A 20,142-nucleotide genomic window follows, 5' to 3' on the forward strand; every position below is an offset into this window, starting at 1 on the left:
TGTAGTACCTACACATGGTTCAGACGACCACCAGTCTAACCAAGGGGTATCAGGTTGCCAGGTAACTGGGTTGAGGAGGTCAGGCAGGGCAGTCGCTACTTGTAAAGCAGTGGTACTCAGCTGCATCCGGTTAGACTGGAAGCCGACCCCAACATAGGTGGGAAAAAGGTTCGGTCGATGATGATGACATGGTTCAGACGTCATGGTATGGGCATATTGGGCATGTGATGCGGAGGAATGAGAGTCATGTTGTGAGGAAGGTGATGAGCATGAACGTGGACGGATATAGGGAAGACGACGACCGAAGAAACGATGGATGGATTGTGTGAAAGTGGATATGATTAGAAAGAATGTTACTTGTGAGATGACGGCAGATAGAAAAGTAAGGAAGTAGAAAACATGCTACGTCGACCCCAAATAAAATTGGGATAAGGGCAGGAGGATGATGACATGTTTCAGACGATATCCATATTTTCTTTGGGTATAATTTTATTCCCACTATAATTTAGTTACTTAATTTTCAAAAGGTTGTCTATAAAATCTGGTATATTAATACATACATACCTACACCGCTGTGTTGTCGAAGTCTTAACAATTTATCCTTCTTACCAAAACTGACGACAAACATAACGAAAAATAACAAAATATAAATAAACTTCATTATCAATATGTAAACACGACTATCGCTCACAGAATACATTAAGTTTATGCCTCGAATTTACACGTTTATATTATACCTACATATACAAAATAAAACTTAACTTCTGCTATTGATTCAATAAGAACAAAAACACCAAATAAATGCAATTTGGAATGACAGAACAAGTTAGCACTACAGTGTAAATAGTACAAAACACGGTCAAGATAATAAAAGTAAATAAGAGCCCAGACAGATTATTATTAGCCCATGGAGAACAAAATGACTAGCGGAGATGTCATAACGCAAAATCTCCTAAGAAAGTAGCGCGACAACAAACGCGTTGACAAGGAACTCGTTAGTTAAAGTAACTGATCACCATACGTTGCTCGACCTTACAAGCAGGCACCTGATCTTAACTGACCTATATTCCTTGTGGCATCTCCGCTATTTTTCCTTCCTCTATATATGTACTCCGTTGTAAGTATTAAATGTATTCTAAGTATAAAGCAAATAATTGGTCAAAATACCTTATAACATAATATTGTGAGATGTCATCCGCGTAGATTTTAATCGCAGAATTAGCCTAATGCTTTATTTAAATGATGATTCAATCTGTTTATGTTTCTAACCGATCAGTGTTCTCTCTCGTTACAAAATGTGCTGTATAACATTCAAAAGGATAAATGGTGATCTGTAACACAGGGGTAACCTTAAACAGACACCATTCTCTTACAAAAGCAACCTGTATTGTAATGTACTTAACACTGTAATTGAAGAGAAAATAAAGATTTATTTTTTATTTTTTTATTATTAGTGTCCTACTTTGATATACTTACTGCGAAAATAACCAAAACTTCTTGTTTTATGTATGAAGCCATACATAAAAACAAGAAGAAAACATCATTTTATAGCACGTAATTTATCTAAATAAATAAAATAAAATCTTTATTACATTACTAGCTGCTTTCCCGCGGTTTCACTCGCATCCCTGAAGAATTTATATCCATACCAGGATAAAATAGACCCTAAAATGCCTATGTTTCTCGGGAGTAGTGTAGCTTTCCAACAGTGCAATAATATTTCGAATGAGTTCAGTACTTTCGGACCCTCGTACCACAAAACTTTTAAACGTCTGTTGAACACTTTGTCTAAAAATTTACAGATTATGACGTTGAAATAAGGTCCGTTTTGCAGCCACGTTTTTAGACAAGTGTTCAACAAATGTTTAAGTTTTCGTAGTAAGGCTGAATATGTTTTGCAACTATTAAAAATTTAACAAATGAAAAAAAACGAAGGGCAGGTAACAGTTAAGAAAATAAAACCATAAGTATACATTTATTTACGAGAACATAACACATACACAACATTACGAAACAACTAAGGCCGGAGTTCACCGACAACATAAACGTCAGTTTTATTCAAACAACTGTTTACTATAATTCTTACTTTCAGTTTACAAGCTGGATCCGGTTAGACTGGAAGCCGACCTCAACATAGTTGGGAAAAGGCTCGGAGGATGAGGATGATGAGTTTACAAAGTAAACAGTTTGTTTTAGAAAAAAGACGTTTATGTTGTCGGTGAACTAGGCTTAAATTACAAAAAAGAGTATTATAAGAGGGTTGACAAAAGAGATAAGTAGAAATATGTGTCCCACCTACGTAAAACGGCTGGATAACAATGGGAATTGTGAATTACAGCCAGTTTCTTCATCAAAGTTAAAGCCAAAGTAAAAGTCAAAGTAATGTCTAAAGTAAAAGTAACGTTCAAATTCAATTTTTCTATTAGTTTTGCTGTCACTTTAGCCTTGAAAAACGAATTTGACCGTTACTTTTACTTTAGACATTACTTTAACTTTTCCTTTTGATGAAGAAACTGGCCGTTAGTCCGTCTTTTAGATTAGGTACCGTAAAATAATGGTCACGTATTTTTAATTTTCTCTCACAAACCAATGACAGCTAAGATATACCTAACACTATTAAATTTTGTGTTACGTAATTTCTGAGTCGTGGTGGCCTAGTGGGTAAAGGACCAACCTCAAGTACGAGGGCGCGGGTTCGATCCCAGGTCAGGCAAGTACCAATGCAACTTTTCTAAGTTTGTATGTACTTTCTAAGCATATCTTAGACACCATTGGCTGTGTTTCGGATGGCACGTTAAACTGTAGGTCCCGGCTGTCATTGAACATCCTTGGTAGTCGTTACGGGTAGTCAGAAGCCAGTAAGTCTGACACCAGTCTAACCAAGGGTACCGGGTTGCCGGGTTACTGGGTTGAGGAGGTCAGATAGGCAGTCGCTTCTTGTAAAGCACTGGTACTCATCTGAATCCGGTTAGACTGGAAGCCGACCCCAACATGATTGGGAAAAGGCTCGGAGGATGAGGATGTAATTTCTGAGTACAAAGACACAGACGTTTTGTCACGAGCCCACGCCCTCAATCTTTGTTGCGTTGTATCCTAATAATGTATTTAATGTTTTTTAATTATTATTAGCCCATACTGTCCCACTGCTGGGCAAAGGCCTCCACACCTCTCGATCTTTTGAGTCCTCCCACCAATCAGGGTTGTAGGCATCCAGGTCATCATCTCTTCCAGGGACTGCCCGCCTGCGATGGCCATCCTGTGTTACCCACTGGGTGACGATGTTAGCCCATCTGTCAGAATGCATTCGGCTGATGTGCCCAGCCCAGTTCTCAGCTGCTTTTAGTAAAAATACGTATCTAATATTTGTGGCCAATTAAAATCCGGGCTAATTAGAATCACTATTTTTTTACCCTGTCATCACTCCCATTGATTTGTTGATGCTGTTTAACCAGTCGTAAGATTTTTGTTACGATTGTAATAGTAAACGAGTCTGGAAGCCGGGACTTTAGTACCGATTTGGGGTATCAGTGGACGGCGTGATCCTGTAACCAAAGAATAAACAAATGGACAAAAGTATTTTATTATATTAATTATTATTTATTTATATTAATTATTAAAAAATGAATGAAAATATTTTTTAAAGTAGGCTGAAGAAAAGCACTTTTAGAACGTCAAAATTACACGAGACAGTCCCAAAACGCCCATCCTTCACCCTTCCTATGTGTCACTACGTGAACTAATGTGAAAAAATAAAACCGACTCCCAAAAACACTGGAACGCAAAAGCAACTATTTTAGGTGCATCGGCCTAGAAGTCGGTGGCGAAATAAACATACCATGTTTTTTATAATTTTTATTTTATCAATAGCCAGCCAAACGTTTTCATATTCTTTAGCATTATTTCGATTAGTGTGTATTTAAAAATAAAAACATTAACAGGAGCAGATATAAAATTAATTATATCCTTGAACATATTTTTTAGGCAGCCTATTAGCAATACCTTTGTTTGTACAAAAAATGATAAAAATCAATTCTCAATCGGTAAGCAGATCGGTGTAAGTCGTCCTTAATGGGATCCTGTATAGTTATCGGCACTAATATTGAGCCCTGACCTTCACCTGCGCAGAAGCGATTTATTGGTTTATTGCCTTATGTGTACAGTGCGCAAAGCGATCCCCACTCTTCCGCCGAGAGCTCAATATCCGTGCCGGTAACTATACTATTAGACGCCTGATACAAAAAAAAAAACAAAACAGCACATACCTTTTCTACCGGGAGCCGCTTGCGCCATTATAGTGAAAAATGCAAAATTAAACTCAAAACTAATAAAATCTTCATAGTTTTGGAGTTATTCCCAATTTGTCATTAGTACCGATTGGTCACCAACTATTTTTCCATACACCAAATCCCAATTGGTCATTCGAGCAAAATAAATAATTTAATATTTAAATTTTGAGTTCCGATTCGTCACCCGCATAAAATTTCACGTATCAGAGTACCGTCAGAAATAAAAATGTTAGAAGAAATTTTAAATGAAAACTTCGATGTAGGTAAAGGTATAGCTCTCATATAAATATAATAAAATTTACATTAAAACACAGGTGAAGACAACATGGGCATTTTATAAACCCGAAAATGTGACACAACAAAGTACCAGGGGCCCATAACTAGCAAAGAGATTGTATACATAAAAATGATGAATGATGGTGTAAATTGATATGTTTATCTACAATTAGGAAAAAACTTAAAATCCTGACACTCTTGACTGCTATACTCCTGTAAGTTATGCGGTCCTAGTACACAGTGGGCAGTTCCATGGACACTCGTTGATTGGTATATTACTCATCTGATTTATGCGATCCTGGTATTTTGGTTTTGGCCGTGCGGTGTGTGACGCCGTTGAAATCGCGATTTTATTAATAACGTCTTGCCATATTCGGAAAAACATAACCAAAATAAATAAAAACATATTGCAATATTGTAAAGCTTATCTTGTTGACAGTACTTTTACAAAATAAAGTACGGATGACCAATTGGGACTAAGCAAAATAAAATATTTTATTGAATGACCAACTGGGACACGTTTTTATGGATGCCAAATCACTAAAATGACGAATCGGGCATAACTCGTTTTGTATGCGTGTATTTCCCAAAGAATTTTCCTTAAGTCTGTCTTAGACATTGTCCTACAGTTACATTTATATTATTTGCCATATGCAAAATACTGCGTCTTTATTATAATTTTTCCTCCTTCTACATATATTTTTGTATAGCTTTCATCAGCGGTTTCACCCGCGTGTCGTGGTAGGCCTAAGAAGGAACATGGATGGAACGATGGATTTTTAGTCAGTAAAGTCTGACACTCCCTCACCGCTGCTAACCCACAGCGGGAGGGTCATTGAAGTTTTGCAATCGTGTAATCCTTTATGTACCAGGGCTGCGGTAACTCGCGCGAACTATCCCAAAGCCTATTAATGACTAGCCTACACCCGGGTTAAACCTGAAAGCTTATGCGTAGTAAAAGATGTTTAGAACATTATTTTTATTATGTAACACATTTTACTACGTTGTTGGTTTATTAATAAGATTAATTAAGTCCAGTAACGTTAAGCATGGGTTTGTACCACAGATTTTCCTATTAGTAATACCATAGATATGCAGATTTCTATGAGGAAGATGCAGTTACTTGCCTAGTAGGTACTGTTTTTAGAGCTATGGTGTGATGTTTTAAGAAAAACTGGCATTTATGTTGTCAGTGAACTACGGTCTGACTGACAGAGACTGACTGTTACAATACCGAAATTCTATTGGTCTTTTAACAACTTCTTCGCCTCGATCCACTTTGGTTTAGCCTTTTTTACTACGAAAATCGTCAAATGACCTCTCCCGCAGCGGTGAGGGAGTTTCAGACTTTACTGACTAAAACCGTTGGGCCTTTTATGTACCAGGGCCGCGGTATCTCTTTCGAACAATCCCGCAGCCCCGGCAGACTTTGGTTTAGTCTAGGCTCCAGTCAATGGTGTCTAAGATACACTTAAAATGCAACCGATACGGCGTCCTAGTAGGGAACTAACAAAAAACGATTGTAACACTTATTGAATAATTTATTATAAGTTATAAATATTCTTAAAGGCTAGTAGTTATACAGAACTTGGGTCCAAGAAGTTCATAGAAAACAGTTGATATTAGAAAACGGACGTTTACGTTGTCGATGTAAATGGGCCTTAAAGATGTGACAATTAATAGTATAGTAACATCTGCTATAAGTAGTTTATTTAAGAAATAACTATTATATGGTGAAATAGTTTGTGTACTGTACTTCTGCACGAATGTTGATATTATAAAGTACAATTTGTAGGTATGACTGCATGATATGGTTATAAACTGAATGAGCGTGAATGCGGTATGAAAATGAATTAAAATATATGAAAGAACCTGATTTTTATCTGTGTTTTGAAGTAGTGAATTTTATTTTATTCATTCATAATAATCAATATTAATCTATAATAGGGAAATATTAAAACTAGGTATCAAAATATTCATCCGCATCGCTGTCAGCTGGGATCGTGCCCAAAAGGCTGGCTGCATTGCCACGCTGGATGGCAATGCATATCCTTTGACCGAAGTATAGGCCAGCCCTTTGGTCACGAGTGGACTCCACTAATCGCTTACTAATTTCTCGAAATAGTCTGTGGGCACTTGGGCCCCATGGTCCCAGGGTTTCAACCCCAAACGGCTCAAAAATGCAATTGCCGGTGAGGTTTACATATTTGTGCCGCTTGAGGTTTTCCGCGGCCGCAGCAGCTGCACCGACACAGCTCGCCGTACTGGGAAGGTGGGAAGGTGCAAGGGTGTCGACGCAGGTTGCGTCCACACCAAAGACCTTCCCATCTTCCAAGGCATTATAGACATCCCGTCTGGTCTCTTGCCATCGTCGCGTGCCAAGCCTCTGGGTTCTAAAATGGCTGGCACTCCGGCGGTGACAAGAGCACGACGGATAATGTCATTTATGCTGGCGTGTCGTGCCATGCGACCAGCACTTTTGCTACAGGAAAGACCATGGTGCCCAAGGCGGTCCACAGATTCACCACACTGGCAGCGATGCGGAGCCGCAGTGGAGCGCCGAGGCGTAGGCATGTAATTATGTTGGTGGTTAATAAATAATACTGTTAGGTTTTGGACACTCTCGAATCTTGTGGGGTCTTACGAGAATCTGTGAAAAAAAAGATAATTATTACTTGTTTTACACCGCACTTGAAAGAAGGTCACTTGTGAAATAGGTGTGGTTCAGGCAAAAAAGTTATTTAATAATCTAATTTAAATACAACAAATTTTGTGGATTTTATCGCGGTTATATTAATATTATTTAATCCCGACGTTTCGGATCCTTTACAGCATCCATGGTACATCATGTTGTGAATGTCTAATATTCGCGTAAATGTCACAAATCAACTAATCCAGTTTTCTTAAATTAACTGTGTACTATGTATATTTACATTAAATTTTCAAGTAAACAGTTATTTCAAGAAAAACTTACTCGTACGTCTTTGAAAATGTGCTTAATTGAAAACTTACTTTGTTAATTTTAATTTTGAATCAGCTATCACGACGAGTCGGTCTTTTTCTCGTCTTTCGAAGTTTCTTCCTCAGGCGTAGGTGATGTTGGTGGCGGCGAGTCACATTTCGTTATAGCACAGTACTCTCTTATCATTGTTGTCGCCGGTTGTAAAGCATGCTTTTGTATCCCCTTCCCTTGTACTGGAAAAAGTATATAATTTGTCAATTGATTTCGCCAAAATTGTGACAAAACTGCGGTGAATAATGTGAATATGGGCATTGTAATATCGTGGTGGCCTAGTGGGTAAAGAACCAGCCTCTCGAGTATGAGTTCTAAGTATATCTTGGACACCAATGGCTGATAAAAGGTGGAGGAAAACATCTTAAGGAAACCTTCTCCGTGTGAGAGACGGCCTGTGCCCAGCAGTGGGACGATAAAAAAGGCTGTAACAGTATTAAAGAACTTCACTAGGAATTGAAATAGTAAGCTGTCCTAATCTACATATACTAATATTATAAAGCTGAAGAGTTTGTTTGTTTGTTTGAACGCGCTAATCTCAGGAACTACTGGTCCGATTTGAAAATTTCTTTCAGTGTTAGATAGCCCATTTATTGAGGAAGGCTATAGGCTACTTTTGTCCCGGTACGGGAAGAAGTTCCACGGGATGCGGGTGAAACCGCTGGCAGAAGCTTGTTTATCACAAACAGCTTTTTCCTTAATAAAACTGATATGTTATATTGTTAGTGAAAATATAAAAATACAACTCAATTGCATATTTAAACTCTGTCAATTAGCAGCCTTTTTGGCGAGTCGATTGAAAATATTTCCGCAAAAAATAAGAAAAGACTTACCACCATCAACTTGATCCATATTGAAGATTTTTCTTAAAATTGAACACTACACAAAACACACGTCTTTACTCGTAAGTATCAAGCAGTATATTAACACATTTCTGTTGCATATCTTACTTTATATAACTCATTAGGATTTCAACCATTCATATTTTTTACATCTTGTCCTGGGTATTTTATTGTTTACTATTTGTTACGGTAAATAAGGATAGTTTATTACATGGAGTTATCCTTGTATGCTTGACATTGACGTAATATGAATTAACTATGTACGTAAGCAATTAGGTAGGGGCTTTTCAGGGCTTTGTAAATAATTACAAAATATTAGGTAGGTATTAAAACAAGCCGTATAGACTGGAAGACCCCAACATAGTTGGGAAAAGGCTCGGGAGATGATATTCTAAATCTATTCATTAAAAACAAAAAAATACTTTTGGAAAGCTACACTCTTCCTGAGTAACATAAGCTATATTTTATCCCTGTACGGGCAGGAGTTCTCACTTGAACGTGATGCCACGAGAAAACAGCTAGTCTACACTAATACTAAAATGCTGGATAGTTTTTCTGTTTCATTGCACGCGCTAAAATCAACAAATACTGGTCCGATTTAAATAAATATTTCAGTGTTCCATTGAATTTTTTTTTAGGACCGTTATCGGCTGTGTTTTATCCCAGTACGCGGAGTTATTCCAGTGGGTAATGGGTGAAACCGAAACTAGTAATATCGGTATGATATGCATTTAAGCTACATTCAAAATCATTCGTTACTTTTACATAAAAGCGTAACAAGCAAACATACATAGGATGTTCCACCTTCCGCATTTATACTATTAATATATTCATGTATTTCTGATATTTTTCTATACATATTTATGCAATAAGTATAAGTTTAAAACAACTATGGGGTATTCCACTTATTCATCAATATGTTTAGAACCAATTATTACGTCACCATTGGGTTGCCCTATGTTGATAACTGGGTTGGGCTGCGGAAGAATCTGGATTTCCGCGGCCCCGCGGCCACGTGCAAGGAGGACACAAGGGGTTTTAGGCTGCCTGTCCACCGGAGCGGAGCTGAGGCTGCGGAGTGGAGAAACTGAGAAATATTAACCAATAGGATTGAGGAGCGGAGATTTTGTGCAATCCTATTGGTTAATATTTCCCAGTTTCTCCACTCCGCAGTCTAGCTCCGCTCCGGTGGACAGACAGCCTTAGTCGGTGAGAGTCCGGCACACCTTCCGCCTCTCCCAAGCGGAGGAAGTCCATGAGCATTTCTGAGGTCATGAGAAGAAAAAAATGTTGATAACTTTACTGGGTTGAGGAGGTCAGATACTGCAGTTTAACACTAATGTGACTCTATAGTAGTACTGCTTTCGTAAATAATCACAATAAATAATATTGTAATTTTATCGATATTCGGTTTTATAGACCCTAGCACTAGCATTAAAAAAAGGAAGGAAAGAGGGAAAGGTCGTGTGAGGTTCATACAATTCAAGTGTTTTTATGATATTAATAAATAATAGAAATCCGTAATTATAGGCATTTATTTATTTTTCATTTTATTTATTGACTTTAGCAATTACAATATAATACCTCCTCCTATGATATCCTCCTTTTAGGAAGTACCTAAGTTAAAAATACATTTGACAAAAAAAAAACAGTTCATGATTTTAACCCTTTTTGGTTTATTTCTGCTATACAGCTGCATCATACGCGAACTTGTTAGTACTGCATTCTTGAGCCCCGAAAGAACTGAAAAAATAAAATAATAATTAACAAAATATCATCTTAACGTGATCAGATGTTTTGAGATAATTATGGATCGAATACACACTTTTACAATATAATGCATACATAAACACTAACATTGTGAATGTAAAACTTTGCCAAAACCACTGAACGAATTTTAATGAAACTTACGTGTAGTACACAAGTACCTAATACAGCCTTAGCCCTACATACACTACACGTACATACACTCATAACTAGCTGTTTATCTGGATGGGAAAGTAGGTAGCTAAAACCGTTTCGTGTAATTATCAAAATTAAATAAAACATTAAATGTATTCGAGATCTGTTAGAGAACATCAGTCTGACAACCAGACTTACTCAGCGGTATCGGGTTGCCCGGGTAACTGGGTTGAGGAGATCACATAGGCAGTCGCTCCTTGTAAAACACTGATTAAACTAGGCAGATGTTGAGCAAATAATGTTTGGGATCTACATAGAAACGGGCTTTTAGAAAATTTTCAAACTTACCATTACGATTGAATTTAGGGCGGGCTGCTACAAGCGTCATCGCGAGTAACAAAAACGTTATTATAAACCACAACTTCATAATTAATATAGATATTAATTACCACTTTACTTCAATAAAAATATGAATCTAAAGAGTTCTGAGACACAACCTCTAAGGATGCCGATTGAAATATGAATGATCAATATAGCTATTAATAATTATAAAATAATAATGGTTGTATCATCAACACATAGGGCTTAAGGCTGCGTCCACAGTAGACAAAATGTTAGCTGGTGAGTGAGTTTGCGGCGTATTGTTGGCTTAGTACGCCCTTTCGCATATTTGAAATGGCGCAATTTTTACTGTTACGTGTGCCGACTGTCTCATATAGTGGTTTAGTTACTTCTTTTTTATTTATTTAACAATTTACGTAAATACATGAAAGAAGTAGAGGTAACATAAAATAGTACAAAGGTACTGCTTGTCTCTAATGAAATATATTCCAGCAGACCCGTAGTAGAATAAGTTAGAATATAGAGATGCAGACAGACTGTGTAAAAGGACTACTAAGGATATAGTTTTTCTGTTATTTTAACGTATAACGACTGCCAAGGATGTTCAGTGACAGCCGGGACCTGCAGTTTAACGTGCCATCCGAAACACAGTCATTGGTGTCTAAGAGATACTTAGAAAGTACATACAAACTTAGAAAAGTTGTATTGGTTCTTGCCTGAATCGAGCATACACTCATACTTGAGAGGTTGGTTCTGTACCTACCAGGCCACCAAGACATTCTCTGTCACTCAAAATTGTTTTCAAGTTTTATGGTAATGGCGTCCACGGCCGACTTCGGCAACGGCAGCTGTTCTCATGTAAGGAGATCAGCCAGCTGCGCAGGACATATTATAGTGCACAAGTATTTGCGCAAACACAGGTGCACTCACTATTCCTTCACTCTCATAGCCTGATGGGACGGCAATCCGACACCACCGGAAAGAGATCAGGCGATTATGGTATTAATAATACAAATCAGTAATACATAGAAGGCATTTATTTATTTGTCATTACATAAACTACAGGTATAACATCAAAATACAACAATCCCAATTGTTTACCTCCTCCTTTTCCCGCTTAAAGTTCAAAATAACTAATTTTATTTTGATATTTTTTCAGTACATAAATCTTCCTTTCGGTCTAGGTCTTGGTTTATTTACGTTGTATATCGAAATCATGTGATATCCTGGTAGCACTGCGTTCCCGAAACCAGTTATACCTGAAAAATCTAAATAATTGTTAAGTTCCATCCTAATGCGATCAGATAGATGTTTCAAAAACCGGCCAAGTGCAAGTCGGACTCGCGCACGAAGGGTTCCGTACCATTATTTATAAAACGGAGAAAAAATCACATTTGTTGTATGAACCCCAAAATATATATTTTTTCTAGTTTTCAGTATTTGTTGTTATTGCGGCAACAATAATACATCATCTGTGAAAGTTTCAGCTCTCTAACTATCACGGTTCATGAGATACAGCCTGGTGACAGACGGACGGACAGAGGAGCGAAAACAATAGGGTCCCGTTTTACCCTTTTGGTACGGCACCTAAAATTACGTGTTTTGTATTGTACGTACTAACAGTACCTACAATACAAAACACGTAATTATAATATGTATTGTAGGTACTAACAGTACGTACAATACAAAACACGTAATTTTGGGATATAGTATACATATATTACATCCCAAACTATAATAAATATTTTTAAAGTATATGTGGGGTATTATCTCCTGTAATTATCACAATTAAATAAAACATTTACCGTCGTACCACAAAACTTTTAAACGTCTGTTAACCACTGGTCTAAAAATATGTCAAATTATGACGTTGAAATAAGGTCTGTCCGTAATATTTTTAGACAAGTGTTCAACAGTTGTTTAAGTTTTTGTAGTAATACCATAAATGTTTTCGAGATCTTAACGGTTTTTTTAATTTTAAAGTTACAAACTTACCACTAGGATAGTATTGCCTCCGGGCGGGAACAAGCGTAAGCGCGAGTAACAAAACGTTATTATAAAAATATCTTCATGTTAATAGAGATATATTAATTAATAGTTTATTTACTAAGACACGACCTCTAAGGATGCTGATTGAAATATAAGTGAACAATATCATATATATACCTAACTATTAATAATTATTAAATAATTAAAGTTGTTTATAGTGTAACATATAACTCAAATTGTCAACAACATATAGGGCTTAGGCTGCGTTTAAACCAAACTGACTGTCAGCGTCTATGCGGCGTCCACGGCCGATTTCGGCCACGGCGGCTGTTCATATTATAGTGCACGAGCATTTGCTTGGACACAGGTGCTCTCACTATTCCATCACTCTCATAACCCGATGGGACGGCAATCCGACACGACCGGAAGAGAACAGGCGCACGACCGACATTTACGTGCTCTCCGATGCAAGGGTGAATCAATCACCAACTTCCAGACTACGGGCTGCTTTGTGAAAGTTTTGGAAAACCCACAAAGTGATTTCGGCCTGACTCGGGATCATCATCCTCCGAGCCTTTTCCCAATCATGTTGGGGTCGGCTTCCAGTCTAACCGGATTCAGCTGAGTACCAGTGCTTTACAAGAAGCGACTGCCTATCTGACCTCCTCAACCCAGTTACCCAGGCAACCCGATACCCCTTGGTTAGACTGGTGTCAGACTTACTGGCTTCTGACTACCCGTAACGACTGCCTAGGATGTTCAATGACAGCCGGGACCTACAGTTTAACGTGCCATCCGAAACACAGTCATTGGTGTCTAAGAAATGCTTAGAAAGTACATACAAACTTAGAAAAGTTGCATTGGTACTTGCCTGACCTGGGATCGAACCCGCGCCTTCATACTTGAGAGGTTGGTCCTTTATCCTAAACTGCGCAACGTTATCTCACATTCGGTGGCTGATAGTCAGTTTTATTTGAAACCAGCCAGGCAGACTTGTCTGTTGTTGATGGCGTGTCGACAGTTTGGGCTCACTTTGCACAATTTACGAGTGCCGACCGACTCACAGCAAAATAACCAAAATTAACAAGAAAATTGAGTTCGCAGCTAACTTAAATTTTAGTCCGCCACTCAGTCGGCTGTTAATACTTTTGCCTGCTGTGGACACAACCTAATTGGTAAAGGACTGTTAAAACCCCAGAAAAGTGAATCATGCTGTTATTATAGGCAATTTCCCAATGTTTGTTTCCTCTTTCCTGCAAAACTTCCGAATAGAATTTTGATGAAACTTGACAGTAATAAGCTATATTACTGTCAAGTTTAGGTAACATAATATAATTGATGGATTGATTGCCTGAAAGAGGACATGAAGCAGAAGGGAGTGGATGTAAGTATGACGTCTGACAGAGAGGAGTGGAACAAAAGACATGTTGCGTTGACCCCAAATGACTTGGAAACAGGGCAGGAAGATGATGATCTGTAATAATATATATAGGCAAATTTTTATCCGTATGTCAGAAGTAGTTCTATCAGAAAGGGTAAAACCGGTAGAGGAAGCTAATTCATTTATATCTTCATATATGTAAGTGCTGGGGTTTTACTTTGATGCAGGAAAATGCTACAGTTATATTACTATTGGCAATAAAGTAAATCGATTTAGCTATTATTGCATACCTACCTATCTTGTCATAACGAGTTCCTTTTCGATAGGCACGTTAAATGGCTGGATCCCGCCTGTCATTTGAACATCTTTGGCAGTCGTTACGGGTAGTCAGAAGCCAGAAGATTTGACAACCTCTTCTGCCAAGGGAAATATGTTGCCCAGGCAAAGGGTTGAGGAAGTCAGATAAGCAGTGGCTGCATATGGCACACTGGTACTTCGCTACACTCCGTCAGACTGAAAGCCGTCCCCAAATAGATGGGGAAAAAGCTCTACTCCATATGAATTGGCACATATACATATTAAACAAAAACTTCTGCATAAAGTAATGATTCAACTCATTTGGTTACTACCACATAATGTATTTACTTACATCGATTTTAAATGACTTGTAAATAAAAAGTCATCACTCAAATAGAGTATGGACTGATCATTACGTCAAACCTCAAATTTATTTATTTATTTGGAAGACTTAAAGCTAAAACAACTTAATAAAACTTAATCACGAATTTCTATTGTTCACAGTGTGATGCTAGCATGGCAGACCTTCAACGCTCTGTTCGTGATTCGAGCTGTCAGCAAGTACCTGGTCGAAATGGTGCCTGAGTATGAACTGTGCAGGCATTTGGACGTGCAAGCTGAACGGAGGGTCGGCAATGGACCCGTTGAGAGTAGAGAAGGAAATGATAATACGGTAAGAGCTCTTTGCTCTAGGCTACTTCATCCGTTTATAAGAATGGCGTTGTTCATATTGATTTCTGATACTTACGCGAATATTAGACATTGAAATAAAACTACTTTTACGGACACTTACCGCGATAAAATCCGTAAAAGTCGTTTTATTTCAATGGTGTTTTTCAGTGAAGGTTTAGGTGTTAGAATGAATAGCTTTAAACCGTTAAATTAAGTCACATACCAAAGTCTATTACGTTTTAAAGCTCAACATGGTAACATTTGGTGGAAGAACTTGAACTTTATTACAAAACAGTTTTTCATTCGTGACTTTTTCTCCTATCCTGTAGTATTTACTGACTTAAAACTTTTTATTCTATTTCGTCCAACTGCACAGCTGGCTCAGTGGCTATACCAGTAAATGTTAAGAAATATTTGTTAGTAACTTCCTCCATATCTAGTTTCATAATAAAAGCAGTTCAACCGTTTGCTCCTGTCAAAATAACAAGGATGACACATAGTCACAAACTTCCTCCGTTACAAATTAATTACTTGAATTAAATCATCATCATCATCTCAGCCATAGGACGTCCACTGCTGAACATAGGCCTCCCACTTAGATCTCCATAGATACCTGTTGGAGGAGACCTGCATCCAGCGTCTTCCGGAAATTAATTAAATATATAATTATAATTATTTTATAATACTATTGTTATTCCACAGCCATCACAAGAGACCTCCCCATCACCGCTGGCGACCCCACAAGTCCTGAAGCCCCGGAGCCTCCCACGTCCCCTAAATTGACTGGCTCTGAGAGCCGGGTGGAAATGCTCATTGATGCACTCATTGGGCTTATCATTGATGTTCCTGTCACGTGAGTAGCCATTTATTTAAATTACTAGTCGTTTTTCTACAGTTTCACCCGCGGTACCGTGGGTCCGTACGAGGATAAAATATAGCCTATGTTACTCGCAGATGTTGTTTTCTAATGCTTATAGAACTTTTAAAATCGGTCTAGTAGTTTTTGAGAGTATCCATTACAAACAATGTTTCAACAATATTTTTCCTCTTTATGATATTAGTGTTATTTTTGAGAACGAAGGATTCGCCGTTTTCAAAGAATAGAAAGAAAATAATGGGACTTTTCACATTCATGGTTTCACCCACATCCCGCGACAGCTTCTAACACAATATAGTCTAAATCACCCTGTGATAGTGTAGTTACCAAGAGCCTTTTAAACAAAACAAAAGTCTCATGTGAAAGGCTATTTGACTTTATTGTTAGAGTATTAATGATTTAATTCATATAGGTAAATATTTGTTTGTTTCTCAGTGACAACACATACTACCTACACTTGGAATGCATCAACACCATGCTAGTTCTCATGTCGGTGTATATGTTCGCTGGAGTCCACGGACAAACGCGTCTTGTGGACACCTCGCTGATTTACAGGTAAGTTCCCACTTATTTTGCTGTAGGTCCCGGCTGTCATTGAACATCCTTGGCAGTCGTTACGGGTAGATAGAAGCCAGTAAGTCTGACACCAGTCTAATCAAAGGCTATTGGGTTGCCCGGGTAACTGGGTTGAGGGGTCAGATAGGGCAGTCGCTCCTTGTAAAGCGCTGGTACTCAGCTGCATCCGGTTAGACTGGAAGCCGACCCCAACATAGTTGGGAAAGGCTCGGAGGATGATGATAACACATACTACTTCACTTGGAGTGCATCAACACAATGCTAGTTCTGATGTCGGTGTATATGTTCGCTGGAGTCCACGGACAAACGCGTCTTGTGGACACCTCACTCATATACAGGTGAGTTCTCCTTTATTTCACTGTAGGTCCCGGCTGTCATTGAACATCCTTGGCAGTCGTTACGGGTAGTCAGTAAGTGTGACACCAGTCTTACCAAGGGGTATTGGGTTGCCCGGGTAACTGGGTTGAGGAGGTCAGATAGGGCAGTCGCTTCTTGTAAAGCACTGGTTCACTCAGCTGCATCCGGTTAGACTGGAAGCCGACCCCAACATAGTTGGGAAAAGGCTATGCAGATAATCACTCAAGCCCAATTTTTATTGACCATGTATCTAACAAATGCCTTACTTTGAAGAAGCAAAGTTAGCTGACAATAATACTTTTATTAATATTTATTATTTTTAATGTTTATATTTCAGAACGTTATTCCAAGGCCGTTACGGGATGCACGCCCCGCTACTAGTGAAGACTTTACTGAACAATCTATCAAGCATGTTACCTGCTCCTCCGAGCATGTTTGGAGCTCATGCTGCGGGTGGCAGTCTGCTTATTAATTTGGCTTGTAAGTTTATTTACAGTACTTATTTCCCGCACCTGGGTAAAATTTTATCTGTGTTATTGTAATGTGTAAACTAAATTGCACTTAAAAGCGTGGCAGTTTTAGCGTGAAAGAGTTATAAACATTCAATCCACTATCTGGATAAGAAGTAGCTTATATGTTGTACTGATGTAAAGCTAGGATTCTTTTAAAATCCTTCGGTAGTGTAGCTTAAAATCTTTTAACTCCCATGATCTCTTTTGTTGTATGGGAATCCTTTTAAATGTGCGTTTTATTCGAGTTAATAAATACTTACCTTTTTTTAAATATCAACTGTCTTTCTTCACGGTTCATTAAATAAATCCTTGACGGATAAACAGACACAGCGAAGTCTTAGTAATAGTGTCCCGTTTACCCTTTGCGAACGGTACCCTAAAACTTAAAAAGTAAAACCGTCTTCTTTTTGAAGTTGGTTAAAAGGGCCTTTTAGTAATTTTTATATATTTGTTTTCAGCCGGCCTCTGGAACATGATAACCTTCAACACAGCCTCCCGACAAACAATCTACACGCATCCCCTCTAGACAGGCAGGAGTTACAAGAGCGAGTCAAAAGGAGCACCCTGTAGCTAACCAGTCGTGCCTCCTTCTGCTGACGTTGGCTAACCATTGTATGAACGATGATAACTTGTATAGAAATGCTCTGCTGTGCTGTGAGGATACTGCAGGTGGGTTTGATTCCCGGTTAGAGAAATTCTTGCAAGTTATGTTATTTAGAATGCTTGTTGTTTCACCCGCTTTCGGAGAGACTACTTTTCTCATCCGGATAAAAAGCAGCCTATGTTCTCAGGTTCTAAACTATCTGCTCTGTGTACCAAGTTTCATTAAAATCGGTAGGTAATCTGCATAGCAAGTTTACAGACAGAGTTATTTTACTTTTTAATATGAGGAAGGATCTTAGGAGCAAATTTTGTATGGTAAAGCTTGCTCAGTCAGACTTATGACAAAAAAATGAGAGTAAAAACACTTCTTAGTCTGACATAACTCAAAAACACATGTAACTGGTAATTTGCCAATAAATAGATAACGTATTCATGTTTTTACTGATTTTCAGAAACATCGGCCCCGACGCCGCAGCGGGAATCAAACGGTGGACCACAGCTGACTCCTCCTAGAATCGACATGGCTGCCGTGAGTATATCAGGTCTTTCTAATCTCGTAACCTATACGTATAAGCATATGACCTTTTTTAACGACGTCAAAACTCTTCAAATGACCTCTCCGCTGTGGGTTAGCAGCGGTGAGGGATCAGACTCTTACTGAATAAAACCGTCGTGTTCCGTCGTAGGCCTTTATGTACCAGGACCGCGGTAACTCGCGTGAACAATCCCGTAGTATATGACCTAACGAACACTTTTCATCATCAGCCTTTTAATGTCCCACTGCAGGGCAAAACAACTTTTCTGAGTTTGTATGTACTTTATAAGGATATCTTGGACACCAATGACTGTGTTTCGGATGGCACGTGTAACTGTAGGTTTTGGCTGTCATTGAACATCTTTGGCAGTCGTTACGGGTAGTCAGAAGCCAGAAAGTCTGACAACTAGTCTTCACAATGGGTATAGGGTTGTTCGGTTAACTGGTTTGAGGAAATCAAATAGGAGAGCAAGTCCTGAGAAAATATGTATTGATTGTCTGAGAGATAACATGAGGGCGTTGATGTTGGTATAAAAGATGACAGATAGGAATAGAAGCAAAACATATTGATTTCTGACACTTACTTACGCGAATATTAGACATTTAAATAAAACTACTTTTATTTATTCATTTATACTTTATGAACAAAATTGGTACATTGGCGGACTTACTTTTACGGATTTTATCGCGGTTATATTAATATTATTTAATCCCGACGTTTCGGATCCTTCACAGCCGATCCGTGACCATGCATGGATGCTAAAATCCGTAAAAGTAGTTTTATTTGAAAGCGAAAAACATATTGTGCCGACCACAAATAAAATTGGGAACAGGGCCAGAAGAAGATGGTAAGTAGATCTTATTTATTTATTTATTTATTTATTTATCACAAAATACAACTATCATTACAGGAGAACCTAATGCAATAGTGTATTGACAATTTTACAGATACTTAATCTAAACTACTCTACACACTTAAAAATTAAACATTAATTATATTAGAGCAGGTACAGTACACTACTCTTGTGAATTCATTCAGAGTACAATTAAATATATCAATTTGTCCCGATTCCGACATCGCATTGAGCGTGCGCAGTGCACGCGTCAGGGGCGCGCGCTGTAGGAGGTTGGTGCGCGCGCGCGGCACCGCCAGCAGCGCCGGCCGCCGCCGCCGCGCCGTGTATGCGTCCGGGACACATAACTGAATAATTTCTAAAATCCTCGGATTATGTATTTTGCCACGAAGTACTTTAAATAAATAAGTGGTGACAGCTACATCCCTCCTCACCTCAATTTTATAATACCCCACCATTCCTAATACAAAAAGAGTCGGGTACAACAGTGGATAACCTGGATAAACACCATACATTTTTGAATACAGAAATCTGATAAATTTGTTCTGTATGCGCTCGAGCATCAGTTTATATTTGAGTTCATGTGGTGACCAAACGACGGCATTACACTCTAGATGGCTCTTTACAATGGCTTCATACAGTGCTTTAAGGGCGTTTATGTTATTAAATTGGTTACCTAACCGTAATATCATCCCTAAATTTCGGTAAGCTTTTTTACAGACACTTTTGATATGAGTCCTGAAATTCACATCAGCAGTGAAGCGCACACCTAAATCCTTGACATCAGAGACCCGCTGCAGCGGCCTTCCGTCCATGCAATATTGGTGA

At 38.4% G+C, this 20,142-nt stretch overlaps 1 protein-coding gene and 3 long non-coding RNA genes across 4 annotated transcripts in view; 1 reads left to right on the top strand and 3 right to left on the bottom strand.

Annotated features, from left to right (window-relative positions):
- LOC110384623 (dymeclin) overlaps positions 1-20,142 on the top strand; it is a 59,329-nt gene that overhangs the window by 31,055 nt on the left and 8,132 nt on the right. The window contains 7 exon segments of the mRNA XM_064042086.1: positions 14,833-14,978; positions 15,703-15,853; positions 16,313-16,432; positions 17,148-17,290; positions 17,781-17,838; positions 17,840-17,991; positions 18,378-18,454. Coding sequence (XP_063898156.1) covers positions 14,833-14,978; positions 15,703-15,853; positions 16,313-16,432; positions 17,148-17,290; positions 17,781-17,838; positions 17,840-17,991; positions 18,378-18,454 — 847 coding nt within the window.
- LOC135118927 (uncharacterized) lies at positions 6,472-8,488 on the bottom strand. The gene is made up of 3 exons (XR_010277870.1): positions 8,409-8,488; positions 7,575-7,757; positions 6,472-7,212 (listed from the first exon to the last, which is right to left on the bottom strand). It is a non-coding gene; the product is annotated as an uncharacterized LOC135118927 (long non-coding RNA).
- LOC110384629 (uncharacterized) lies at positions 9,939-10,928 on the bottom strand. Its single transcript, XR_007511308.2, has 2 exons — positions 10,668-10,928; positions 9,939-10,160 (listed from the first exon to the last, which is right to left on the bottom strand). It is a non-coding gene; the product is annotated as an uncharacterized LOC110384629 (long non-coding RNA).
- On the bottom strand, positions 11,681-12,913 carry LOC135118926 (uncharacterized). The gene is made up of 2 exons (XR_010277868.1): positions 12,657-12,913; positions 11,681-11,929 (listed from the first exon to the last, which is right to left on the bottom strand). It is a non-coding gene; the product is annotated as an uncharacterized LOC135118926 (long non-coding RNA).

The sequence above is a fragment of the Helicoverpa armigera genome, chromosome 27 (assembly GCF_030705265.1).
Source record: "Helicoverpa armigera isolate CAAS_96S chromosome 27, ASM3070526v1, whole genome shotgun sequence".
Lineage (NCBI taxonomy): Eukaryota > Metazoa > Arthropoda > Insecta > Lepidoptera > Noctuidae > Helicoverpa > Helicoverpa armigera.